General features: G+C 35.2%; 4 protein-coding genes across 12 annotated transcripts; 1 reads left to right on the forward strand and 3 right to left on the reverse strand.

Moving 5' to 3' along the window:
* Positions 1-1,351: 1,351 nt before the first annotated feature.
* LOC127903892 (probable ADP-ribosylation factor GTPase-activating protein AGD11) lies at positions 1,352-7,677 on the reverse strand. 8 transcript variants are annotated; one of them, XM_024597006.2, is made up of 15 exons: positions 7,574-7,592; positions 7,348-7,430; positions 7,190-7,248; positions 6,951-7,058; positions 5,785-5,865; positions 5,368-5,448; positions 4,927-5,007; positions 4,524-4,604; positions 4,112-4,196; positions 3,470-3,545; positions 3,036-3,199; positions 2,727-2,952; positions 2,378-2,494; positions 2,163-2,258; positions 1,352-1,932 (listed from the first exon to the last, which is right to left on the reverse strand). In XM_024597006.2, exons 4-15 carry the CDS (start codon positions 6,982-6,984, stop codon positions 1,651-1,653), a joined length of 1,404 nt encoding a protein of 467 aa, XP_024452774.2. In that variant the 5' UTR covers positions 6,985-7,058; positions 7,190-7,248; positions 7,348-7,430; positions 7,574-7,592; the 3' UTR covers positions 1,352-1,650. The 8 variants fall into 8 exon arrangements, with proteins under 8 accessions (XP_024452774.2, XP_052307221.1, XP_052307219.1 ...); XM_052451261.1 differs by lacking the exon at positions 7,348-7,430 and having other exon boundaries at positions 4,524-4,586; positions 7,574-7,677; XM_052451259.1 differs by lacking the exon at positions 7,348-7,430 and having other exon boundaries at positions 7,574-7,677.
* Positions 7,678-8,947: 1,270 nt separating this feature from the next.
* Positions 8,948-14,940, reverse strand: LOC18097186 (ABC transporter C family member 3). Its single transcript, XM_024597004.2, has 10 exons — positions 12,493-14,940; positions 12,194-12,280; positions 11,455-12,105; positions 11,180-11,344; positions 10,605-10,896; positions 10,294-10,508; positions 9,915-10,220; positions 9,697-9,760; positions 9,379-9,618; positions 8,948-9,295 (listed from the first exon to the last, which is right to left on the reverse strand). Exons 1-10 carry the CDS (start codon positions 14,818-14,820, stop codon positions 9,168-9,170), a joined length of 4,476 nt encoding a protein of 1,491 aa, XP_024452772.2. The 5' UTR covers positions 14,821-14,940; the 3' UTR covers positions 8,948-9,167.
* Positions 14,941-16,559: 1,619 nt separating this feature from the next.
* On the forward strand, positions 16,560-19,272 carry LOC127905063 (uridine 5'-monophosphate synthase-like). The gene is made up of 6 exons (XM_052451257.1): positions 16,560-17,443; positions 17,552-17,635; positions 18,237-18,319; positions 18,409-18,496; positions 18,588-18,842; positions 19,039-19,272. The coding sequence occupies exons 1-6, from the start codon at positions 16,655-16,657 to the stop codon at positions 19,165-19,167; spliced, it is 1,428 nt and encodes a 475-aa protein (XP_052307217.1). The 5' UTR covers positions 16,560-16,654; the 3' UTR covers positions 19,168-19,272.
* A 931-nt stretch (positions 19,273-20,203) lies between these two features.
* Positions 20,204-24,452, reverse strand: LOC127905064 (E3 ubiquitin-protein ligase DIS1). 2 transcript variants are annotated; one of them, XM_052451269.1, is made up of 5 exons: positions 24,170-24,452; positions 23,157-23,261; positions 21,861-22,085; positions 21,320-21,706; positions 20,204-20,783 (listed from the first exon to the last, which is right to left on the reverse strand). In XM_052451269.1, exons 3-5 carry the CDS (start codon positions 22,068-22,070, stop codon positions 20,463-20,465), a joined length of 918 nt encoding a protein of 305 aa, XP_052307229.1. In that variant the 5' UTR covers positions 22,071-22,085; positions 23,157-23,261; positions 24,170-24,452; the 3' UTR covers positions 20,204-20,462. The 2 variants fall into 2 exon arrangements, with proteins under 2 accessions (XP_052307229.1, XP_052307228.1); XM_052451268.1 differs by having other exon boundaries at positions 23,188-23,261; positions 24,170-24,451.
* Positions 24,453-26,917: the final 2,465 nt, after the last annotated feature.

A 26,917-nucleotide genomic window follows, 5' to 3' on the forward strand; every position in this document is an offset into this window, starting at 1 on the left:
ACTAATCATCATAAAATGTTTTAAGATATGATTGTTTCCCGAGATGATTTTTGAACAGGCACAGCTTTTTGAAACAGATGTTGACATTCTCCGAAACAGATTCGTTGTATTTACTATCTGCATCCTGATCAGATATAACGTTCAGACAACCACGAGGACCAATATTTGTGTGTAAAATCACTATTAGACTCAACTTTTTCTTGGTTTGGCCAGTGGAATGCTCTCCCAGTGCACTTTGGTTGAGGCGTAGCTGTCTAAGCTTCCATCATGCTGATTGATAATATATTAGACCGATCTTGGTAGAATAACAAGAGTGAATGCATCGATGATCTTATCTTGAATTATTTCTGTCCCACTGTGAATTTATATGCTACAGCTTGAGATGTTTTCTGTTGGTGCTTGCATCGAATGGAAATCAGTTTCAGGGTGACAACTCGATTGAGTTAGTGCTTGCAGATAAACTGACATGGTCCATCCAAATCCTATCATGGTTGCAGCCATTTGTCAAACAAATAGGGTAGCTGTGGAGCATGCAGTTGTGGATAATCTAAAGACATACCAGATCGTCTCTATCCAGGGACAGGTTTAGCCATTGTTATAAGACTCAGCCCAACGCGATATGAGTAAGTGAAGAGATCAGATTTTTTTTCTTTAAAATGATGTCTTTTTATAAATAAAATTTTTTTGAGTTAATTTATTGTGAACCCACAATTCAAGCTTTGGAACAAGTCTAACTCAAGTCTAAGTTTTATAGCTATGTTTTTAAAGAATTTAACAAGTGGTGTCTCGGGATCATGGTGTTTTAGGACTTGAAATCCCACCTCACACTCCAACTAGCTATCTGATTTCTTGGCACTGATATGAGCTTTCAGGAAATTTCAGCGCAAAACAAGAACAGGAACTATTTCCAGAAAATAAAACTGAGAATAAATATGAAATAACATAGTTTCACTAACAAAGCACATCCAGATAAATGAAACCATTCAGCTCATTCGAGTTGTTCCATTTTCTTCTCTAGGTTTGAATTCCCTTCCTGGAGGCCTATGTTTCTGAAAAACCATGGAACCTGTTAGTTTCTTTACCTGTCATCTGATTTTCTAGCCTTCATATTTCTTCAGATTTTCCTGTTATTATACATTTCCTAAACAGCTAGTTTTGTTGAAAAGGATTTCTGTTCCCTCAGAAGAGTGATTGTTGCATAACAAAATGGCATTTGGTAAACACTACTCTATCATCAGGAAAGCTGCAGAAGACTATTTTTTAATCAACCAAACAAGGATTCGTTGGAACTACTAACCACTTGGTCATTAAAGTTTTGATTCGAATAACCATCTCAATTTAAAAACTTAAGTTGTTAGGTAAAGCCCTATAAATGATTTTCTATTACTATCTAACAGCAAATTTGAAATCAGAATAGAGGATACCCAGCCTGACTACTTTTTTTGAGCGCTCATTGATTAAAGCAAACAAACTATATACAATTCGTTAATGAAAATCCTAACAATCCCTGTATATTCGTAATGAAACAATGGCTAAAACAGCTTATTACAACAACAGCAGGCTAAAAGGTTTTTCCATTGCGAGTTCACCACTCAAAACCGGTTTAAAATATGGCATCACAATGTTTGAAGTTCCGTACTCTCTATGTAACTATTGAGTGAGAGGAACACATTCAAGCTCAATCTCCAGCACCCCTCTCTCAACGTTCTTTAGCTTGAGACTGATTTCTTGTTTTACCTTTCCGTCTGCTAGTGAGATAATGCCATCTTTAACAAGGGTGTTATCCTGGCCTGCTATCCATTTACCAAGCTGCATCGACTCGGTGATGGTTGAATTCTCATAAGCTTTGGCAGCAGAAACAAGTGGTTGAATGTCTATCTCAGCCTCACCCATGAAGTCATCAGTTGTGAATTTATCCTTGTCGTAAACAAGCTGCATACAGCCACCTGGAATTTTAAGCATCCAAAACCAAAGACCAAAAAGAAGAGCTTGCTAATATGATTGATATATTTTGGTATAAAATTACAAATAGGAATAAAAAATTAAGAAAAGAAATGATTAATATTTCTATCAGAAGTGGCAAGTGTCATGAATCATGATCATCGAATTTATGATTTTCGAATTTGTGTTAATTCCGCACCATAAAAATTTGAAAAAGTTACCACTTTTAGAGGAGGAATCTGTTCTGGAATTGACAACATTAGACTTTCATTCCAAATTGGATTCAAATTGTTCTTTATGACGCGAGTCCTCACTGACTGCAACAACAATTAACAAAAAAACAGCATTGTTAACAGGTTTGTTGCACCACAGACCATTGAAAATCAACAGAGTTGTAATGCCAATGAGGCCAAAATGAAAGGGAGGAGAGTCTCACTTGCTGGCCCAATGTAAGGACAACATATGGGTCACTAGTCAACACATCCCGGACAGCTAGGTTGGTTCCTTTGACTACATTAACCTTGATTAATCCAACAAATTCAACCATAGCTGCCTATAAACAGAACATTTCAGCAATAGAATCAGCAAGTTTCACTGAAATTTCAAGATAGGATGCATCACATTTTTCCATCCACGGCAAACCATGCATAATGATGGCTTGTGATCAAGTTATTTCAGACTAGTATATTTGCAACAGATCTCATTCTAGTTTGCTTCAAAAAGAAAAGGTGAGCTCATAATCCTCAACATAATATAAATACATTAATGAAATTGGAATTCATTACCAAAGAGTTGCTCTTTTTATTGTTCTTGTACTCAGTGTCTTTTCTTCCCCAGCTGTTACGAAATGCATTCCCAATACGATGCCTGGTTGCTTGTTTTTCATACTGTTTCTTATCTTGGGGTGAACAATGACTTGAACAACTAGAGGATAATGTACTTCTAGGACCCGGAAATGGGCAGGACATTTGTCCATCACAGTTTGAAAATTGCTTCTGCTCATATTTTCTCCTGTGTATTCAGAAAGTAAATATCTGATTTAGAACACCCTGTGTTTTTTTATAAAGATATGATCAGTGTGGTACTGACATTACCTAATAAAATCAGATCGCTCCTCTATTGAGGCATCTGATTTTGGTTTTTGATAATCATCAGGAATAAAAGCTTCATATTTCTTGTTTGCAGCAGTATTGCCACCCAAATCTATCAGAGTGTTCACTTGTTCATCTGTCCATTCATCTAATTTGATTGATAGAACCTGACGGAAATAGAAAAAAATATAGCATCAGCAAAACAAACCATTATGGGAGACACAGACAGCGCCAAGTAGCTGTGTTGAACTTGAAAATGTTAGTTTTTGTTAACATTGCATCGGAAAAGCTCATTATCGAAAAGCTGTGATTTCTCCTCAAATTAAATTTCACATGCCTGTGTGTACTAAATCACGAGAGTACAAGATCTAACAGTATAAAGTTCTAAAATTTTGATTTTACAGACAAGGCCAACGAGTCAAGTTTCAAAACTGCACCTTCGTTAGATGCACCCCGAGGCTTCTATGAACGCCTGAACACTTGATACAAATAAAAACTCCAAAACTTATTGACCTGACAGCCAAAAATGATTCAGTCAAAAGGAAAATAGATAACCAAGCACAAGAAACACAGTTATCAGGAGTTGAGGAAAAGAAATTGCATCTGCTGCAGTTGTAAATGGGTGGCACAAAGTGTAGTATTGGTACTAACCGAAAAGACAAATATCCCTTGCTTTTATGTGAAATTGTGACCAAAACAGTGATAAGAGTAAAAGCATATTTTGCTTTCGAGATAATGATTTCAAGTATATGTGTGTGCTAAATCTGCAATTTCCTTTGCATTATCCATTCATTTGCAGGAACAATATTTGACACTGATTCTAATGTTATAAGACTATGTTCTGATATTCAAGTATTTTTCACTAGGCATTCATACTCCAACTATTACGTTTTGATATACAGTTACAATTAACAGAGAGTGAATTGAAAGAGTATAATTCTGTGCTAATAAAAAGAAAATGGGGCATAACACAACACAGTTAAATGTGTGAAAAACAGGACCGCATTTATTATCATAAACTGTACATTAGGTGAATAAAAGTACATGGAAATGCATCAGGTTCAGTCTTAACAACTTACACCCATTTTGGATCTGGAGATCCACAATCAGCACAAATCTTGTTCCCTGATTGACTTAGCAATTGCTCCAGTCTTTTTTGTGGACCTGATTAATGAACAGAAAGATAAAATATATGACTTTCTTACATGAAATTCATAATTTCATTACAATATAAGAGTATATCACTATTGCCTCTCTTTTATAAACCTAAATAGGAAACTAGTCCGCTTAGCACATCATATCCCTGCATGTAAAGCTAAATTGCATAACCCTGAGAACCAAATTTTGGTAGACATAAATCACATAGTGAAAGAATTTTGAGTCTGTTAATGACTTCGTAATATACTTCAACTAATATTTTTTAGAACGTTGAGCTATTGGAATCACAAAGAGTTTCAAACAAAAAGGTTCATAGATTAAAGCTCAAGATACCAGAAGATTTCTGTGGATCTCTACTGCTGCGGCAACTTCTTCTGCCAGAATGTAAGAGATCATCTAGACAAGGAGCCGATCCTATTAGTGCAATGCATTTAATCAATTATCAGATCATCATGGAAGACTATAATGTCAGGAATGACCAGGATGCAATTATTTTGTGCGGATCTTTATAAACATAAATAGGGGGGGAAAGAGGATAATTGTAGAAAAATAGAAAACGAGTCCTCTTGATAGACATATCCCTGTATGTAAGGTCATTATATTGGCATGACCATGAGAACAGAATTTTGTAAGAGATAAATCATAGAAAATTTCAACTTATATTCTGCAAAGTGATGAGCAATTGGAATAACAAATAAACTCAAACAAAAAATTCAAAGATTAAAACTCAAGATACCAGAATGTTTCCGTTGATCTTTTTTGCTGCTGCAACTTTGTTCATCTGAATTTAAAAGATTATCAAGCCAAGAAGCCGAACCTAAAGAAAATGCAGTACATTTAATCAAATATCAGATCATCGAGAAAGACTATAACATTAGGAATGATGAGAATGCAATCATTTTGTGCAGGTCTTTATGAACCTAGGTGTGAAAAAAGAAGATAATAGTACAAAAATCAGAAAATGAGTCCTCTTAATGGATCATATCCCTGCATGAAAGGTCAATATATTGCAGAACCTTGAGAGCTGAATTTTGCAGGAGATAAATTATATAGTAAGAGAACTTCGAGTTTGTTTAAGCCTTTGCAATATATTTCAACTTCTATTCTGCAGAGTGGCAAGCTATTGGAATAACAAAGATTTTCAAATAAAAAGTTGAATGATTAAAGCTCCAGATACCAGAAGATTTGTGTCGATCTCTTCCACTGCTGTCACTTTGTTTGTTTGAATGTAAGAGATCATCTGGACAAGGAGGCGATCCTAAAATGCAATATGTTTAATCAAACATCAGATCATCATGGAAGATTATAATGTTGGGAACAACCAGAATGCAATAATTTTTATGAAGGTCTTTATAAACCTAAATAGGAAATACAGAAGACAACAGTAGAAAAAATAGAAAACAGATCCTCTTATTAGATCATATCCCTAAAGTAAAATTAGTGCATAACTTGAGAACAGAGTTTTGTTACAAATAAATCACTCATACTGGATATTGAGTTTGTCTATACCTCAACTTCTATTTTGCAGAGTGATGAACCATTAGAATAAGGAAGATTTTCAATCAAAAAAATGAAAGATTAAGGCTCAAGATACCAGAAAATTTTTGTTCCTCTTTACTGCTGCTGCAACTCTGTTCGTCTGAATGTAAGAGATCGTGTAGGCAAGGAACCAAACCTAAAAATCCAAATAGCCAATCACTTATCGGACAATCATGGAAGATTATAGTGTTGGGAACTATCAGGACGCAATCATTTCTGTAGGTCTTTTCTTCATGGAATAGATCATACCAAATCCATATTAAAAATCAAAGCACAACATACACCAAGCTGAAAAGTATTAGCAAAGTCATTAACTGCATGAACATCGTAGCAAATATCACATTTCACAGTTCTCAAGTTCTGAGAACCAGAAAACTATTAAGAAAAGATCCATCGAAAAAGGACTTTTCCCGAGTACAGCCATGCTTGACTCTCAACACCATGCAAGTACAAATATAGAGATTTCGTCCCTTGAAAAAATTAGGGGATAAGACAACTTTCAAGAAGAGAGGTTATCATATATATCATGAGATCTAGAAGAAGACATAATATATGACTGATTGATCCATGCAACTTAGAGAGAAAAGATTTAAATCTGGTTGTTAAAGGGTTGGAGGCTGATAATAATGGGGAAGGTAACCTTAGAAAAGAAATAAACTTACAGTAGTCTGCACTGCAGATGAAAGCATAATACAAAATTGGAATCAAAGAGAAGTGAACGGAGACAATTAGTTAAGAACAACAACAAAAATCGTGAACAGACTTCGATAGAGCTTAAGAAAGATATCAGTTACTTTCTGGCAACCAAGAAAACATAATACTCAACACTCAAACTATAAATCGACTATGTCTATATCTATAAATCTTGTAAGTGGTACAGCATGCTTGTAATTTCTAACCCCAGTTGACCATGAGCTTGATTCTACCAGACGATCAAGGGAAAAGAGAGAGCCCATCTATGCAATTGGCAAAAAGTTGAATAAAAGCAAAGAAACATTGCATCTCTATCAAAATCTGAAGTCATTTACTTTCCTATGGCAAAAGAGTATTGAAATCATATCTTGTTAGAATCATTTGACAGTAACTGAGATGATGTTCGGTCGTTTTTCATTAAGAAAATGAACCATAGAAAATGTTAACGAAAAGAAAGAAAAGGGGAAGAGTACAAAACATGTTCGCCATAAATTTATGCACAAGATTTTCACAGGACACATAGATTACCTTCAGAATTCTTGTGACTGATAGGCATCTCCATCCTCCAAACAATGGAAACAGAAATTACATGAATCGCTGCTATAATCTCATCATAGCCAAAGAAAATCCCCTTTTCTGTGTCAAATAAGCAATCAACTGCTCATAAACATAAACTATTCTAAATCCAAGAAAGCTAAAATTCAAACAAGATTAGATCACAAGAATCAATAATTGAAAAAAACAACAGGAATCAAAAGGGTTCTTACATATTAAAGGAATCTCTACGAAAAAGAAAAGAAAAGGAGGGCCTTGATCAGCTTCTTCTCTGCATCAAACACGTTGGCATATGTTAATATGTAAAAAAGAATTTGAAATAATCAATAGAAAAACATCCTAAAAGCAAGAATTCAAAAAGGGTTCTTACGAAATCGACAAAGAAACCAGAAGGCAATGAAAATTTGGAAAAACAAGGCATCGCCTTGATAGAAGTGGTGGTTAATGGATTAGCTGGCCAAAACAATGCAAAAAAAAATTTCCAAAAAAATGCAAGTTTTGGATAATGTAAGAAACAATTATTAAAAGGAAACACAACAAAGCAAAGATTCAGAGCATAAAGTTGAAATGAACTGGATATGATTAGAAGAATCTACCATATGATGATTGTATTTTATTCTGTCAGTCTTTCATTTTTTTTCTATTATTTGCAGCACACGGATATAAAGTCAACCAACCAGATTTATTTATGAGGATGTTGTAATTTCCGTTCATTGGTTGAACTTACCAGACAAAACTAAATCCTGGTCCCACGCGCTTTCACTTGCTCGTGTCTTGCACATCGTTCATCACTCATGTCCGTAATTATTAAACGACTCAATAAATTAAGATTCAATGAAATAGTCTTAAAATTTTAAAATTCAGACCTTCGTTCAAACTAAGATTCCGTTTATTTTCGTGTATTTTTTTAAAGAAAAAAATTAATTTTTTTATTTTTTACTTGAAGAAATCGGGGAGACTTATAATTTATTCATGTGATCTCTCCTCGTCATGAGAGAGAAGGTAATGAAAGAAATATTTATTGATATCCTCTTGGACAAGTGGTGCGTCGACTTGGATAATGCATCCACGTTGGCTCATTTTCCACATGCTCGGAACCCATTTTGAGTTTTTTTTTTTCGGTTTGATTTTTAAAATATTTTTTATTTAAAAAAATATTTTTATATTATTAAATTAAAATTATCTAAAATATAAAAACATAATTTTAAATAAAAAAATCAAATTTAGAATTTGGGAACGCAGTGCAAACCGTGTTCTCAAAAAATTCAATTTTTTTTTTTTTGCTAAAATTTAATATAGTTTGTACGTTTTGGATCGTTTTGATATGCTGATATCAAAAATAATTTTTAAAAAATAAAAAAATATTATTAACATGCATTTGAATACAAAAAATTATTTGAAAAGCAACCGCTACCTACTGTAATCACTCTTAAGAATCGAACACAGTGAGTTCGGGCAATGTCCCTTCTCCACACTCACACACACGCATACACGGTTTCCATCCCGGTCTCCAAGGATGGAAGAGGTCAAGGCTCTGAATTTTAAAGTTTTCATGCCTAACCTTTTCTTTTATTATTAAATTAGTTTGATATTAGAATACTCAAAGACTAATTTTATCATATTAATATCTAAATCTAATATTTGATTTGGCGTAATGGATAAGAAAGTATGTTTTTTTTAAAAAAAAATCAAATTTCAAAATCATCATGTAGATGAATTTATTGAGTTTTTCTTGAATGCAACATGTAAATGTTGATGATGGCTATTAAAATCATATGAATAAAAGATTTAATTTTGATTGAAAAGCAAACTGGATTGAAGATATACATACAACTGTAATTTGATTTTATTAAGAAACAAATTTAAAATAAAATTATTTTAATTATTTAAAAAAAAATCTTCAAACGGTATTATTTTAATTTAATTGACCTGTAAGCTGTTCATGATTTAATAACTTTAAAGGACCCTGGTGACTTAAATTTAGTTTTTATTGGGATACATTATAATTTATTCTTTTTAAGTAGTGCCATCCATTTATGCTTTAATGGTGGACCACTGATACAGAAGCGTTAATGGCGTAAAGTTTTTCCACTTTATGGAGACATCAGGCCATTATCTCCATCATAGCATGCTACAACATCCATCGCTATACTGTTTTTGCAGGATACAATTACATGGTGTGGAAGCCCATCAATTTATTCCAGCTGATTTCTCGAAACTGGTATTTGACCTCACTGTGTACTCTGCTACAAGTTGGGAGAATGACGATGACTTGTTCTCTAACAACCTTGTTGGAGAATCATATTCCTCAATGAGACCTGAGACATGGTTGCAAATACTTAGAGAAAATTGAGGATTCATATCATTTACAGGCAATGCTACATCAAGTTTCCATACTCACCATGACTTAGAAGCAAAACCATGTCACTGTCAAGAACAGAGGTTATTCGATGTGCAATGGTTATCACTGTACAGTCAGAGAAATGCTGCCTGAGCGTTTGCTGAATAAGATTATCAGTGGCTGTGTCAACTGAGGCAGTAGCTTCATCAAGGACCAGGACCTTACTTTTCTTGAGAAGCACACGCCCTAGACAGACTAGTTGCCTCTGGCCCATACTCCAGTTCTCCCCATTCTCGATAACTGCAGCACCATCCAGGATGACCATTTAAAAAGATGTGCACAAAAACGGGGTAGCGGTGATTGGTGAGAAAGACAAACCTGTGGAATCTAGCTTCCTTTCCTTTTTCCTAACTTCATCTCCAAGTTGGCACTTATCCAGAACCTGGGATCATAACAAATTTAAGTTAGCATTTGTGCTATGTTTCAATCATCAATCCTTGAAATACTGAACATCAATTCTATGAAAAAACACACAGGCACGTGTATAACAGCATTCACACGTCCCTCATTGAGCTAACATAATAGAGACAACACACCTCCCAGATCTGTTCATCTGTGTACTCTTCAAGTGGGTCCAAATTACTTCTAACAGTCCCTTCGAACATGGTTGGATCCTGGGGAATAATGCTCAGTCTTGACCTTAAATCATGCAGGCCAATCAGTGAGATATCAATGCTGTCAATCATAATCTGACCAGCTGCAGGTTCTACGGTTCGGAAAAGAGCCTGTATGAGAGTAGATTTACCACTGCCTGTTCTCCCAACAATACCAGTTTTCTTTCCTCCTGGGAAAGTGCATGAGAGACCACGCAGCACAAGTGGCATGTGTGGGGCATATCGGACCTGCATCGTATCCAACCATTAGTAACATAAAAATAATGCATGCCAATTGGAGCAACAAACAGAACAAAATTACCTGCAGATTATCGATGTCAATTTCGCCATGTGATGGCCAAGAATGGCCAGGCCTGTTCGCTTCAATTACAAGAGGAGGCTCGGCAGGTATAGAAATGTACTGAAGAATTCTCTCTACTGATATGAGTTTGTTCTCGCAATTGCAGAAACACCATATCAACACATATTGTGCCATGTGTAGGCCAAGCGCATACGTAACAGCTAAGCCTGCAATGGCTATGGAAAAGAAAAAAAAACGTGTGTTTCAGGTTCACTCATTGGTTGACAATAGGAAGGGAAATAGAGAACAGGTGCAAGACAAGAACTGCCAACCTGGATTAATTTTTTCTGGAAAAGAGACTAAAAGAAACAGACAGAAAGCAAATGTAATAGAACTGAACATATCCATTCGGAAGCAAAGCCATTGCATTGCAGCAGAATTATGAAATTTGGGCCGAGAATATGCATCTGTTAGTTTCATATTTATTTCTTCGAATCTTGATTCTTGATCAAAGCTCCTGATCGTTGTTGCTCCTGAAATTGTTTCTGCAAAATTTTGGATAACTGGAGCGTTGCATACTCCAATCAACCGTGAAAGCTCTCTTGCTGAGGGAATGTAATATTGCTGCAGGCATCAATAAATATGTTAGAACTCCTCTCTTTCTAAATGCTAAATCATATTATATGCTACTTGTCATAATGAAACAGGGGCTGCATCTAATTGCATGCCATTGACACTATTTTTAAAATTTTCTTGCAAGCTCAGCATCTTGGGAAAAGAAACGCTAATAAGAGACATATGAAGAAATTATAAGAAACATCAGGAGATCTAATGATATTATTAGATTTTGTTCACTGAAGTAGAGCTCGGAAAACAAAATGAGATTTTAAGAAACCACAAGGAGTACCTGATACCAGATACAGGCAGCAATCACAGGGATGGAAACCATAAAAACTTGCCATGCCACCTGAGACATCACCGCAATAATTCCCAGAAGCGTGATTGCTTGGATGGCAAGTTCCCCAATTATATATGGAATTTCCATCTCTAATGCACTTTGATCTGTAGAAGCCTACGTGAGAGGAAATAGATCAATGAGGTAAAAATACTGAACATGGTACTCTCCCCTAATTAATTATAATCACTTATATAAAGAGCACAAGACACACTGAAATTGCTTACTCTGTTAATGATTCGTCCACTAGGGGTCGCGTCAAAAAAGGACATGGGAGCACGAAAAATGCACAGATGCAATTTGTTGAATAGTAGAGTTGCAGTTTTGTACCCTGCTGTTACAAGAAGCATGACTCGAGCCAGGATGCCAAAAGAACTTCCAATAACCAGAGATACATAGACGATTAACAGTCTAGATCCACTAACAACAGGTTTCACATCCTTTGACACAGGAGTTGCCCATGCCATCCAATAAGTGCTACCAATTTGAAGGATCTGAAAGAGAAGTTGTGCCAGTAATATAAAGGGCACCAGAGCTCCTCCGTATGCTGTTGTGATATATTTCCAATAGATTTGAAACCCAACTCTGCCTTTCTCTCTCTCTTCTTCTTGAATGAGTTGTGCTTGTGGCTCAGCTACCTCATCTGCTTTACCAATTTGTGAATCTTTATTTCCTTCGTTATGTACAATCCCATCAGTACTGTTCTCGCCTCCATTGTTGTCTCTGACACTTTCATTTTCGGAAACTGGTCCTGCCTGTCTGGAATCAAGAACTGATAAAGCTGCCTTATGTGCACCAACAAGAACCGTAAAATCAGATCCTGAATTGAGAATGTCATCATACTTTCCAGCCTGCGCGATCCTTCCATCTTTCATGACCTAACCAGAAGGTACAGTTGAAACAAATGAAATAATAGGAGACATGATAATCCCACAAGCAATGAAGAAAACAAAGCATATTACTCACCAAGATTAGATCAGCAGTGGATAAGAACTCAACCTGATGAGTAACATAAATAACAGTTTTTGAACTTAAAAGACCAAGCAAAACTTCCTGTCATGCAAAATCGAACAAGTATAATGTAAGAGAAATGCCATTTTTTTTTATTAGGCATGAAAAGAAGAATAAAAGAGGAAGCAACTAAAAGGAAAATTAAAACAAAGGGTGGTGCTTTTAGCTGGACTAGTGATTTTTTCTACAGAAATCGAAAGCAAAAGTTAGCATCCACTGCAAGCAATGGTTTCAAGGAAGAAGGGATAGTTTACTTTAAACAAATGAGATCCAGTATGAGCATCCACGGCACTGAAAGGGTCATCAAATAGATAGATTTGGGCATCTTGGTAGAGAGCACGTGCTATCTGTATTCTTTGCTTCTGTCCACCACTCAAGTTGATACCCCTCTCACCAATTACTGTTTGATCACCGAATGAGAGGATTTCCAGGTCCTTCTTCAGGGAACATGCTTCAAGTACCTTCTCGTACCTTTCTCTGTCCATCTCCTTACCAAACAATATGTTCTCTTCTATCTTACCACTCTGTATCCAAGGTGACTGAGCAACGTAGGCCTTTGTCCCGCACAGCTTAAGTGTCCCTGAGATCTTGGGTAATTCTCCTAAAATGGAGGAAAGCAAGCTCGACTTGCCTGATCCAACAGTACCACATACAGCTACCTTCATACCATTGAACACTTTGAAGTTTATGTCTTTCAATGTTGCACAGGGTGAAGAGAAATCCCAAGAGAAATTTCCATCAACAATCTCAATTGCTGTATCAGAACTGCCTACTGGAAGCTTCTCTATAGCATCAGGCTGCAAGTCATCGAGACAAAGAAAAGATGCAATTCTGTCGAGAGAAACCTTTGTTTGAATTAGCATAGAAACTGTATTGGGAAGGTTATAGATTGGGGATTGAAGAATCTCGAATGTTGCAAGTGCAGATAAGACCTTCCCTGAGTCAAGCGGGACTCCCATAAGCATGCAAGTACCAAAGGTGGCCACAGCCACAACAGTCGGAGTAACCCAGGCGACAACAGTGATCACTTCTGAAGTATATAAGTATTTTTTCAACCACCGTGTCTCTACTTTCCTGAGTTCAAGAATCTTAGACAAAAACTTCATTTCCCATCCCTGAAGCTTGAGAATTCTCATATTTCTCAAAATCTCCGTGGTTGCCTTCATTCGTTTATCTTTTGATTCCATTAACTTGTCTTGAAACTTCTCCTCCAGTCTCCCGAAAGGATAGTTTAACGACATGACAATTACTGTCGCAACAAAGCCAGCAACTGACCCGAGTCCCAAATTTCTGTACAGTATCAGCAAGGCCAAACAAACTTGCAAGATGACCAACCATGGATCGTGCATGTACCAACTAAAGATGCCAAGTCTATTAGCATCAATAGTCATAATATTGATTATTTGTCCACTCGAATGCCCTTGCTTCGAATGACTGGAAATGGTCAAGCTTTTGTTGTATATCATCGTGGCTGTTACTGCGCGGAGCCTTGTTCCAATTTGCTGCAACCTAAAGCGCAAATGCCTCTGTGCGAGGCACTCAGCGAGCTTTGCAACCACAAAGGCGGAAGCCAAAATGTAACCTTGATTCTTGAATTCTCCTCGCCCGTCAAGGCATTGAACAAAAACATCGATAAGGTAGGGACCAACATAAGAACTTAACGTGTGAATCAACGCCAATAAAGCTGTCCATAAAATTTCTTTCCAGACTAACAGGAACAAAGCTTTTGCGAACTTGAACCTTGTAACTCTACCACAATCCGACTCAAGCTTATTTTTAAAAACTGGAAAAGCTCCAACCACACTATCGACACCGTGAAGTTGAGGAACATCTTCAAGGTCTAAGGTTTTCTTGTTGCCAGCAGCAATTAAAGAATTCATCCAAGAAAAGGTTAGAATACTGAAAAGACCAGCGTTTCCAAAAGGAGTCACCGTATCTGCCCCCCTGTTCTCTAAATTATCAATCGAGCTAGAATCACCATTCAAAAGGGGTTCTTCAAGTACATCTTGAATATCACTTCTCAAAGACCCAACATAACAAAGAAACAATCCAGTAAACACAGAGACCACATCAGACACTAAATACCACTCTATCTCCAAAGACACATGTTTGTGATGAAGGAAAACATCTACAAAAAAGCAATAACAAGAAATAGCCAAATAGAAACCCCACCAAACTCTCAATAACAAAGGGAACATCTTTTCACCTGAGTTAAAAAACTGGGTATGCAAGTAAACAACAAGTGCACCCCAAGAGAGTGTTCTGAGCCCAAAATCCAAAAGGGTCATTGCTTCACCATCAGACCAGACATTTCCATACAGATAAAAGTAGCTCAACAAACACAAGATGAAATTAAACACTGAGACACCCAAACAACAGACCATAGTCTGTTTATACCACATAAACCTCCTCTTTATCTTTAACGTCTCTTTAGAGCCCTCCCCATCACCCCTCCTGCTCAGTTTCTTGCACACATATGAGACAGATAAAGCGAGTAACAAAACCAAGTGCAATGATCCACAGAACCCACGTATGAAAATGGATTTAAGAAGAAAATCAATGTTAGAACCTGGCGCATGCATGATGGAAGATGAGCTTGAAACAATGGCTGCCACACCGCTCTGTTGACTCGAAAAGTTTTTCCTTGATCTGTGGGTCTTCGCAGGGATTATAAGTCCACAGACAGGGAGAAAAAACAGAACACGAGACAAAGTCCCGCCTAATAAGCAAGTTTCTGTTGCAAAGGGGCTGTGAAGATTTAATCAAAATACATACTCATCCCTAGAATACCACATATTTGTAAATTTGATACCCAAACAAAAATATTTCTCTATTGGATCCCTATTAATTGGACATTTATGAAACCATCAACCCTCACCTTACAATTTTCCTTTCAATCTTAAGTTAATCATAAAACTTGAGAGCTTTTTCTTCTTAAAACAAAGTTTTTTTTGTTGTAGAATTTCGTGATGGGGTTAAATGAAACCAAATAGATTTTAGATACGAGAGGATGTTTTTATAGTATTTTTAAAGTTTTAATGATCTATTTAATTTCATAATACTTTTAAAAGGGTTATCATTCCATCTACATAGTTGTTGTTTAATCCAAGAACATTCTAAATAATTATTGATGAAGGATTTGATAAATAATTCATGCAGCCTTGGTATTATCGTGATAAATTCATCTGCACATGTAACAGTGATTAAAGGTCTGTTTCTTCCTCGTGTTTTTTATCCTCAAATGGAAGAAGCTTGAGGCGTTTGCAAAGTTGTTTGCATGAGCATGCTCAGGCATTTTTTCGAGGTGCTACATAGTCATATACCGTCATCTCACTGTGTTGAACAGTCGTGATGGGGATGATTGGTTTTTAGGTGACCTAAACTCAGTTTCTATCTTGATGGGATGCCCTACTTGACTAGGACCATCCATTTCTACTTTAATGGTGGATCATTGATATTTTCTGCACTGATGGCATGGACACATCAGGCCATTGTCTCTATTATTATAGAATGCGATACTATGTTGTTTTTAAAGTGAAAAGAATTGGATTAGGGAAGAAGTTTTTATTTTTTTTTATTAATATAAGTGTATCTCGATTAATTTTATATACCCTGAAGTTAATAACCATATAACTTTTTAGTGGTTTTAAAGTTTGTAGGACTCGAACTGATAACTTCTAAAAATACATATAAATTTTTTATTTTAATTTTATTTTAATTAAATTTTGATCAAAAGTTGCTTAAAAATAACCTAAATATTGAAAGTTTTTAAATGATTCTTTTATGGTTACAATATCGATCGATCCGATATAACAATCGGGCTATAAATTAAAAAGATTAACTTGTAAATTGACTAGTATTATTGAATTTTTTTAATAAAATAATATTGTTTTAAAAACATAAAATAAAATAAAATGTTAAAATAATAATTTTTAGATAAAAAAAAAATTATTAATCAAATTATATCCAAGTTTTGATTTGGTCTAATCCACTAAATGAACTTGGTTTGATTATTCTAATTTTCTAAATAAATAAAAAATAAATCCAATCTAGATTTCATATTAATAGATTATTAGATTGAATGGAGCCATAATTATATGTCCCTCATATTATTTATATACACTTATTTAAAACCCAGCAAAAAATTACCTTTAACAATTACTACGATTCTAAAAGGAAAAGTAAAAAAAAAATATTGTGATAAATAATTACTCGTCATAAGAAAAAATAACTCGTCATAAAAATATCCAATTAAGAAACAACCCAGGGAGCAACAAGTAAAAAGAAAAAAAGAAAAGGGACGACGATAACTTTCATTCGTTCCATAAACCCTTCCGTTTCCACTTAACACTGACACTTGCTCTCTCTTTCCCTCGCTTCTCTCGGCGCAACTACTGTTATCGCCACCACCGCAAAATGTCCTCCATGGAATCCCTAATTCTCCAACTCCACGAGATCTCCGCAGTCAAATTTGGTTCCTTCAAGCTCAAATCCGGTATAACCTCTCCAGTCTACATCGACCTCCGCCTCATAATTTCATACCCCTCCCTCCTCCGCCACATTTCCCAAACCCTGATCACCTCCATCCCTGCCACTACCACTTTCGACCTCATATGCGGCGTCCCCTACACCGCTCTCCCAATCGCCACCACCGTATCAGTCTCGAACAACATCCCCATGGTAATGCGCAGGAAAGAAGTGAAAGATTACGGTACCTCTAAGTCTATCGAGGGTAATTTCCAAAAGGACCAGACTTGTTTGATAGTTGAAGATTTGGTTACGAGTGGGACTTCTGTTCTTGAAACGGCTTTGCCGTTGAGGGCGGCGGGGTTGAAGGTGACGGATGCAGTGGTTTTGATTGACAGGGAACAAGGAGGGAGGGAGAATTTGGAAGAGAATGGGATTAAGTTGCATGCGATTATTAAGTTGAGTGAGATGGTTAGGGTTTTGAGGGAGAAGGGGAAATTGGAGGAGGAAGTGGAGAAGGGGGTTTTGAAGTTCTTGGAGGAGAATAGGAAGGTTAGTGTTGTTAAAGGGGTGGATAAGAGTGTTAGGGTTAAGGTTTCAGGGTTTGAGGAAAGAGCGAAGTTAGCAAAGAATGAGATGGGGAAGAGGTTGTTTGAGGTTATGGTTAAAAAGGAGAGCAATCTGTGTGTTGCAGCTGATGTTGGTACTGCTAAGGAATTGCTTGAGCTTGCTGAAAAAGTGAGTGTTTTGGTATTGGGTTGGTTGGGGATGATTGGAGTGCTATGTTTGTTTGCTTTTGTTTGGCTGACATGGTTTTCTATATATTTTATTTTATTTTTTGTGTAGGTTGGACCTGAGATATGTTTGTTGAAAACCCATGTCGATATTTTGCCTGATTTCAATCCTGATTTTGGTGCAAAACTTCGTGCGGTATGTCTCTAAACTGTGGTATTTTGAAGTTTGCTGCTTTTATGAGGTTTTTGCGGTGTTATAATAAAAGTTATTTGCATGGAGGTTTTGTTCTTCAGATTCTCTGGAAGCATGAAAATTCTGCTCCATTATGTTTTGCCAGGTGATGTTGAGGATGTGTCAATTCTAACCTTTGACCACCAATTATCATTTTGGATGGTGCAAAATGATAATTGCATGTTATGAAGCGGGGCTGTAAATTTCATTATGTTTTCAACTGATAACTTAGTTAGCCAAGGGGCAGTTTGAGTTGACTTGTTTGATGACTGTTCTTCATATGTTTGGTAATTATGAGAATGAATCTTTTGAAGTTGTTGATGATCTGTAAATACCAGAGTACAAAATTAGCATATACAAACGTTCTTAATTTTTTGAATGCTTGTGGAATTTGGTTTGGTTGGTAATTAGGTTGAAGAAGTATTGATAACATGACTATATTTTTGTTAGATGTCTTGGCAATCGAATGGTATTTTCCTCATCATTTTTCTACTATTCCCGTTTTCTTCTAGGTGCAAAGTAGTTGTTATTTCCTCGTAGCTCATTGTGCTTTTGCATCCTGTAGATTGCAGATAAGTACAATTTTTTAATTTTTGAAGATCGTAAGTTTGCTGACATCGGTAACACAGTGACCATGCAGTATGAAGGGTGAGCATCAGTGTTATGTGACTTTTCTGGTTTCCTTTCTGCTGGTATCTTTACAGTAGTCTGAGGTTTCTTTGCTCTGTTATTTGCAGGGGTATCTTCCATATATTGGATTGGGCTGATATAGTTAATTGTCACATTATTTCTGGTCCTGGAATTGTTGACGGGTTGAAATTGAAGGTATGCCTCACACACAACTTTTATCTGGAATCATATTACTGAATTAGTCCTGGCAGTATCTAACTTTTGCTTACTCTTGGACTCTATTTAGGGTTTGCCTCGTGGGAGGGGCCTCTTGCTGCTTGCAGAAATGAGTTCAGCCGGCAACTTTGCTAAGGGAGATTACACTGCTGCGGCAGTAAAAATTGCTGAAGAACATTCTGATTTTGTGATTGGCTTCATCTCGGTAAACCCAGCCTCATGGCCAGGTGCACCAGTAAATCCAGCATTTATTCAGGCAACACCTGGAGTTCAAATGGTCACTGGTGGCGATGCGCTTGGCCAGCAGTATAATACACCATATTCTGTACGTTCAAATGACTGTTTCACTGTTTTTTGTTTCCTTCATAAATTGCTGGATTGGTGCATTTTCATTATGTCTATTTCGTTGGCATGCATTAGTGAAGTATGTAATATGCTAGCTTTATTGAAACTTGCTATAAACTCTTACTGAAAGGGGAATTATTATAGCTCTGATAATTGTGGGATAAATGATGTTTCAGGTCATCTTCGATAGGGGCAGTGACATCATAATCGTGGGACGTGGGATTATAAAGGCAGCAGATCCTGCAGAGGCAGCTCGTGAATACCGTCTTCAAGGATGGGATGCATACCTGGAAAAATGCACATGAGATTGCATTTAGGTTGTTTTTATGTGGTTTTTGCTGATGAACAGATCAGCCCAAGTTTTGATTGAATTTTGCCAGTCTTTTATTACGAGTTTGGAAGTGCGGAAATTGTTGGTTGTTTTTTAAAGTGTTTTTTTATTTAGAAATACATCAAAATAATATTTTTTTTATTTTTAAAAAATTATTTTTGATATTAATATATTAAAATAATTTAAAAATATATATAAAAAAATAAATTAAAACTAACAAAATTAAAATTTTATGGAATGTGGTTAACAGTCTTTCACAACTGTGTCGATATTTCCAATGAAAAAGATGAAAAGGTTTTAAGCCCTTTTTGGATTTTGTATACCAGTGGTTACAAGGTTCATGGTTGACTTGTCAGCACCTAATATCTTCCTAAACAAGTTAAATGTTATTCTGATTGAATTTCAAGTCTGACAAAACGTGGAAAGGCCAATATGAAGAAGCCAAGAAGCTTGGTCGTCTCCTCCTTGGTCTATGAACAACTGGGTCAACAAGTTCGACCTCCATTGACTGACCTTGGTCGAGTTTTCGGGACTTGCGTGGTTTACCAGGCAGGTTGACGCCCTCTTGGGCCAGGTAGGACCTTTCCCGCTTCCATGTACTTCAGAGGGATAAAAAAAGGTGATGCTATTAAGCTACCATCACGCAGGACATTGTTTTGAGCGAGATGCAGCTTTTGTACACTTGAATGCTTGCGCTGCCTCTATCCCAGCACCATATCCCCACTTGCTTCAGGCTGGCAAGTTCAGTTTAGGCTGATCTGACCATGGTACTAAAACAGTGTTCACAGCACCAAATGTTGAATAAGCTTCACAGATATTTATATTACAAAAAGAGACTGGAGACCACAGTATCCTACCATGCTCCCTCACGAGAGAGAACTTGAGCAAAACAGCTCCCAGCCATTCTGCAAGTATTGGGCATGCCTAGTCACTCTTTTCACATGGCCAATGACTAATATTGAGTTTCAAGAAGTCGGTGTTAATTAAAATGCCGCCAAAGTTCATGGATCTACTAGCAATGCAATCATTCATTAATTGTCCGTGCGAGCAATGTGGCACATCTAAATCTACATAGATAAATATTATAATTGCAGGGACAAGAGTCGTGCCTCCCACTCATGTATTGATGGCTAGACAAGCAAAGAGAGTTTGCCTCCTACAATTCAAAACAGTACATGAGCAGAAGATCATGGGACTACAAGAAGAAACCAGTCACTAGGTGTGAAGGTTAACTAAAATTGAAAGTTGTGACAGAAATTGGATATCCTGTCACTGTTCTTTCCAAATTCGACCAGTCACCCTAAGCTTCAATTCCTTCCTATCCCCACCAGAGAAGAAAAGGGCCATGTTGCGTTGAATGATCAGACCATCAAAACTGTCTCGAACCTTTCGGTGGCTGTCCCTTATGCTCCTTGGTACCCCTTGCCATATCATCTTCCTCCCACCACCACCCACTTCAAGACTGTAACTATAGTTCTTTGCCTCATTGTCATCCCCCATAAACCGTAGGAATGCTATGTAGACCGGGGCCATCCCAAGCTGGAATGCTTCAAAATGTAGACAAAAATACTGACCAAAGCAGCTAAAGACCTAAAAATCAGGGGAGAAAATAGTGAGCAATCTTTTATATGTCCAAAAGCAAGTTTCTGCAATAGAATCAAACAACAAAAGTTCAACCCAACAATAACCTAGAATGCCACGTCAAACTTTGATGACAGGTCCCTTTTAACTACTACAAAAAGAACATTTTTGTTCACAAGGATCGCTAATTGAAAGGTGTCCAATTTTCACAAATGTGGTACTGTGCAGATGATTGTATCCACACACATTCTACATATAAATAAGAAAACCCTTCTTTGCTAAGGATTAAGGAAAGGACAAAAACCAAAATAGAAACAAAGATAAAGCAAAACAATACCGTCAGCATCCATAATACATTTTCAACACGTGGACAAGGATTGTTAATTGAGAGATGTCCAATTTTCACAAATATGGCATTTAAAGGGGAACTATGCAGATAATTGTATCCACACACATTCAACATATAAATAAGAAAACCCTTCTTTGCTAAGGATTAAGGAAAGGACAAAAACCAGAATAGAAACAAAGATAAAGCAAAACAATACCGTCAGCATCCATGTTGCATTCTCAACTTCGTGTGGATTTGATTTGACATATCTGTGATTGAAAGTACTGCCATTATGCATGTCAACTTTGTGATCATCTTTCAAATGGGCCACCAGATAAGGAATATCACCAATAACTGTGCATTCTGATCCAGCATATGGGCAGTTATATGGTCTAAAAACACATTGGGATTCATGTTTTAGCTTGCTGTAATAAGGGTATATGCCTATGCACCCAAAACTCTGATATTTACATGGAAGTTCAAGAGATGCAGCAACTTTCTCTAGTGCAAGACATCTAATGTTGCCGAGTTCGTGCCTGCAAGTGGGGCATCGGTTTTGAACCCTGGGCTTGCAACCAGAACATAATGTGTGGCCATTTGAACACTGCAACAAAAGAGAACACCAATGAGATGACCAACATGCAAGCTGGACTTCTTAACCGGAGGGGGGATATCAAAAGGTAGAAGCCTTATAAGAATTCCACAGGAATAGAATTTCATAAGGTTATCAAGAATGGGGGGAAAGGCATAAAACAAACCTGGTGAATTGGAGGATACATGGCATTTAAGCACACAGGACACTCCAGTAATTCACGAACACTGCTAGACACAGTCACGTTAGGTTTTAGAGCTGTCTGAGCAGGATCATTTACACTTTCACCAATATCTGTCAAGTCTTCATTTTGAGGAGGATCAATAACCTCAGGTTTATTTCGGATGTCATCAAAAAACAGATTGCTTGATGCCATGGTAGTATGGTCAACCTATGAGAAAAAACAAACAAGTCAGTTTCCAACTCCATAAATGCTAACATTATTAATTATACTCAAGCAAAAATGACATGTATGAAAAGAAGGAGACAAGTTTGACATATATGTTGTCAATAAATCAATCAAAGTCAAAATGGCAAATTCCACAAGGAGTGTTTTCTCTACAAAAAAGAGAAGAAAAAAAAATCTTCCCCCGACTCCCAAAGCAGACACGCCAGAAGAAAAACACAAAAATGAGGAACCTGATTACATCAGTATGTTAAACATATCAAAGTGGGAAAAAATATATTATTTACGTGGATGCAACCACAGTTAGCTTTTGTATATCTATTTTAAAAGATATTCGATAAAAGATGCCAGAATTTGACAAAAACTTTCATTATGAAAGATACTCAGGACTGTTATTAATTTACAGGCTTCTACTTACAGATCAACATATAACAATTTACTCAATTTCATGACAATAATGTCCTAGCAACAATACCATAGGTGGATAATTTAAAAGCATTTTCCTGGCAAAATTAAAAGCATTTTCATTTTCCCCGTGTCCAGTTTAGTTCATAACTTAAAAGGTGGATAGTTTAAGGAATATGGTAAAATTTATATTTCAATGAATCCCACGTTCAGATATGGAAGACACACAAAGTTAATTGTATTTAAAAACAAATCAAGAGTAGCAGCTTGTAGACCCTAAAAGGAAGGTTTGTTACTTTAATTATCCCAACTAAGAAGACCAATTCATGCATTAACTTTCTAAGACAAACAAAAGAAAGAACGAAAAGCAATTAAGAAAACAGCAAGGAAAAGAAATTGCCCGGCATTGGCAGAACCAACAAGTTTTATGAAGAAACAGACAGCTTAGTGTTATACCAGTTAGCAATCTCATATGCTATTATGATCAGTCATTTATTTTTGTTAAGTCTAGGTCAAATCTAAATACATATCAAGCACATATTAGAAGATATTCTAACAGCCATAACAACGTCAGTGTTCATGTTGAAGTAAATTAATGTCACTGAAAAAATAAATAAAAAAACAACTGGCTTTTAACAGGAACTAGCATACACTTCCACTGACAAGAAACTCTTAGTCTTACCACCAAATCTTGTTCTCTCCTTTATCTCCTTCACTTAATTCTTTCAGCGTATTGACAATTTATGGCTCCTCGATCTATCAAAAACATTAAATAAAAAGTTAGGAATAGAAGGCAACAATATGTACCACAATTAACACAGGAAAAACGAGCAATTCATGACAGGTGATGAGCAAGACAAATTATAAAGATCAATCAGTTCACTCACTCAAAGCAACCAAGTGGGACCCTTTATAAAGATCACAGAAATGGCAACATATCTCCCAAAAACAAGGCTCATAACCTAACCAGTCATCATATGATTCATCTACTCATGCGAATCTAAGGAAACGCCCTTATAGACCATAAAGAGCATGGAATTGAAGATGTACAACACAAATTACTTAGTTACTCTCACCTTCCCAAATTAAGGAATTTATTCCCCGTGACCTAACTAGTCATCATATATACAACACGAATGCATGCATTTGAAAAAAGCCACATCAGGTTTACACACCGGAATTACCACATTACAATCATTACCACAGTGTGACACCATAAGTTCCTAATCACGCTCCCAGCATTACACACCAGACAAAAAAAATCACCACAGCAAGACCATTTCCAGTAAAAACTTTGCCAAGTAGAGAACTATAAAAGGAGACTGGATAATAATATCCACTCAAGCAAAAACTGTACTTGACATGAGAGATATACAGTATACATTTCCTCAAGACTACATCATAACCACTAAGTAGATCAAATAAAACAAAAGGAAGAATCATCAAATGCCAAAAAAAAAACGAAAAAAAAACACACACATGCAAATCTAAAGGAAAAAAATAGATCTAGAATATTCCAAAAGGAGCTTTGACATCAAAAAAGAAGCAGACTTTACGACTCCAAATACTAAAAAAACCAAATCAATCAACAAAAAATCAAAACCCAGATAGGATACTCGAATAACATGCTCAAAAACTAGATTAACTTACAAAAAAGATGTTACCTTGGCACAGTTTGGTTGCAATCGAAACCCCACTGAAGAGACCATTCAAGATCCGAGTAGCCCTTTAAAAGAGATCCAGAGATGGGGGGGGGGGAACCTCTGTTGAAAGATAAAAGGCAATAAATGCACGGAATGCGCCTAAATATACAGAGATGGAAATGAAGAGAGAATTTTCAAATTAAAGCCGGTGAGAGAGGGGAGCGTGTAGAGAGGGAGAGAGACAAGGGGTAAGGAGAGAGAAATTTCTCGAGAAAATACAAAAAGGAAAGGTTAAGTTTGTGGGTCCTTTACACCTGAGTGTTGTCTCTTTCTTGCGTTTTATGGTCGTGACTCTCTACAATTATAGAAAATTGTTGAACTTTAAAAGTGGAGCTTATATTATATTTTTATGAAAATATAGAATATAAATTAATATATTTTGAATTCAAATTGTGAAAAGACAATGCTATAAAATATTTTAAAAAAAAACACATAAATTATTAGATTAATATGATTTATTAATTTATTTTACAATAAAATCAAGATTTAATGACATAAAATCTTATTTTTAAGTTTGTTTATTGCAGGGTAGATTTTTTATAAGCTATTAATGCATGAAAAAACTGTTGGGGATTTATTTTAAAAAATACAGAATTTTTAAATCTAGTCCGAGTTCTAGGTTTATAAGTTAACTCGAATCAATCTAAAATAATATTTTTAAATTTTAAAAAAAAAACCATTGTTAAAAAAAAATTAAAAATTAAAATTCTAATCATGGTTGATCTATTGTATCAATCTAGTTATATTATATAAACTTGTCCTAAATTATATAAACTTGTCCTAAATTTCAAACCTAAACTAAGTTAAAAACAAGATTTGCCTGTCATCAGTTTAATCTATCATATAAATAAAGTTTAATAATAGTGATGTAAACATACATTGAAGTGGTATAACAAAATTATAGCATTTATAATAATAATAATAATAATTTACGACTTTAATTGGTCGATTAAATTAGAGCACGTGTTACACTACAGGAAGCATGGTATGGTCGAGTAATATTTGCAAACGAAACAGAAAATAAAAAAGCAATTTCTTTTAATGGATGTGACATTACTAGATTCGATTAATTAGGAGAGAATAGTAATCGTTGTGAACATTTTTAATAAAAGTTAAAAACTTAAAATTATGTAAGTTATTTTTTATTTTATAGTTTTATATTTCATAACATTTACCATGTATAACTGAAAAAAGTTACAAAGGGAACTGAATAGGATCAGATGGTCTAGTTTGGATTTACAGTGTGTCTAGAAATATGGTTGTGGTTATTTTTCAAAATATTTTTCATTCATAAATGTATTAAATAATATTTTTTTTGTTTTTTTAATTATTTTCAATATCATCATATCAAAATGATTCAAAAATACTAAAAAATATTAATTTTAAATAAAAAATTAAATTTTTTAGGAATACGGGTTAGACAGCGTTCCCAAATACTAAAAAAATATTAATTTTAAATAATTTTTTTTAAAAAAAAATACGGGTTAGACAGCGTTCCCAAACAGTTTTTTAATCTTGGTTTAACATTGCGGTGTAATGCGATGAAGTTGTTTTTAAAATAATTATAACTTTAAAAGTTGTTTGATTGTCACTATTTAAATATGTTTTTCATCTCAAATTATAGTAAAAATTTAAATAACAAAAATTATTACAACACCAAACACATACTTAACTTTTAATAATTCAACCCCTAAAAATATACTAGAAGCCAATCTATCTTAAATGTCTTTTTTCTTTTTTCTATTTTTTCTTTTTGTGTTTTGTTAAGATCTTTATTTTTTTCTTGAATAATTTGATATTGAGATTTAGATATGTTGTACACCAAGAGCTCGTTTGTTTTTATATTTCAAACAAAAAATTGTATTTTTTTTTTGTTTTTTTCTCCTATTCAAATTATTATTTTTTGTGTGTTTCCGGATCATTTTAATATGCTAATATTAAAAATAATTTTTAAAAAATAAAAATATTATTTTAATGTATTTTTAAGTAAAAAATATTTTAAAAAACAATAACAATCACAATATTAAACAAGTTGTAAACTTGGAAAAATGAACCTGCATAACACACAACATAGATCTCTAACTAATTTTAGTTTTTAATAAAATCAAGGAAGGATTTTAAAGACCTGGAATGTAATAGATATTTATAAATTAATTTTATAAAAAGAAACTAAAACCTATTAAAAAAAATATTGCAGCTCTACACTAAAAAACACTGTTGAATTTCAAAATTATATATATATATATATATATATATATATATATATATATATATATATATAGAGAGAGAGAGAGAGAGAGAGAGAGAGAGAGAGAAAGAGTTAGTTCTGGATTTGAATAAAGTTTAGATCCAGTTTTATTGATATTTATACCAGATATTATTACTTATCAGTAAATAACCATTTTTTAAAAAAATATCTAACCATGGAAAGTTTGAATTTCTCTTTCTTTTTTTGAAATTTTAAATTGGAAAGGCTTTGTGTAAACTGTAGAGAGATGGAGGCAAGGGGCCGGGAATACTGTGAACGGCAATAATAGTGTTTCGTGGCCCTGCTGTTCAGCTGACAACAAATCTCCAACGCCTGAGTCTGTGCGCGTAGCTTCACGCTCTTCCAATTGGAATGCTAGACAAGATTTAAATCCTGGTTTAACTACATTGACGTCTACATGTATTCATTGATGCTCCAACTCTATATCTATAGTTTAATTT

The sequence above is a fragment of the Populus trichocarpa genome, chromosome 3 (assembly GCF_000002775.5).
Source record: "Populus trichocarpa isolate Nisqually-1 chromosome 3, P.trichocarpa_v4.1, whole genome shotgun sequence".
Lineage (NCBI taxonomy): Eukaryota > Viridiplantae > Streptophyta > Magnoliopsida > Malpighiales > Salicaceae > Populus > Populus trichocarpa.

Excerpts from the sequence above, each read along its gene's own strand:
- LOC18097186 (XM_024597004.2), bottom strand. The coding sequence starts at position 14,820 with ATGCATGCGCCAGGTTCTAACATTGATTTTCTTCTTAAATCCATTTTC. Across the intron at positions 11,345-11,454 it reads GTGGACGAATCATTAACAGA|GCTTCTACAGATCAAAGTGC; the intron begins GTAAGCAATTTC and ends CCTCTCACGTAG. Across the intron at positions 9,296-9,378 it reads GGTTTTGCTTCTAAGTCATG|GTCTCATTGAGGAATATGAT; the intron begins GTGAGTATGGAA and ends ACCATGTCTCAG.
- LOC127905064 (XM_052451269.1), bottom strand. The coding sequence starts at position 22,070 with ATGGCATCAAGCAATCTGTTTTTTGATGACATCCGAAATAAACCTGAG. Across the intron at positions 21,707-21,860 it reads TGTATCCTCCAATTCACCAG|TGTTCAAATGGCCACACATT; the intron begins GTTTGTTTTATG and ends CTTTTGTTGCAG. Across the intron at positions 20,784-21,319 it reads ATGCAACATGGATGCTGACG|GTCTTTAGCTGCTTTGGTCA; the intron begins GTATTGTTTTGC and ends CCTGATTTTTAG.
- LOC127903892 (XM_052451259.1), bottom strand. The coding sequence starts at position 6,984 with ATGGAGATGCCTATCAGTCACAAGAATTCTGAAG. Across the intron at positions 4,197-4,523 it reads AGATCCACAGAAATCTTCTG|GTCCACAAAAAAGACTGGAG; the intron begins GTATCTTGAGCT and ends TTCATTAATCAG. Across the intron at positions 2,259-2,377 it reads TCCTTACATTGGGCCAGCAA|TCAGTGAGGACTCGCGTCAT; the intron begins GTGAGACTCTCC and ends TTGTTGTTGCAG.
- LOC127905063 (XM_052451257.1), top strand. The coding sequence starts at position 16,655 with ATGTCCTCCATGGAATCCCTAATTCTCCAACTCCACGAGATCTCCGCA. Across the intron at positions 17,636-18,236 it reads TTGGTGCAAAACTTCGTGCG|ATTGCAGATAAGTACAATTT; the intron begins GTATGTCTCTAA and ends TGCATCCTGTAG. Across the intron at positions 18,320-18,408 it reads GTGACCATGCAGTATGAAGG|GGGTATCTTCCATATATTGG; the intron begins GTGAGCATCAGT and ends TGTTATTTGCAG.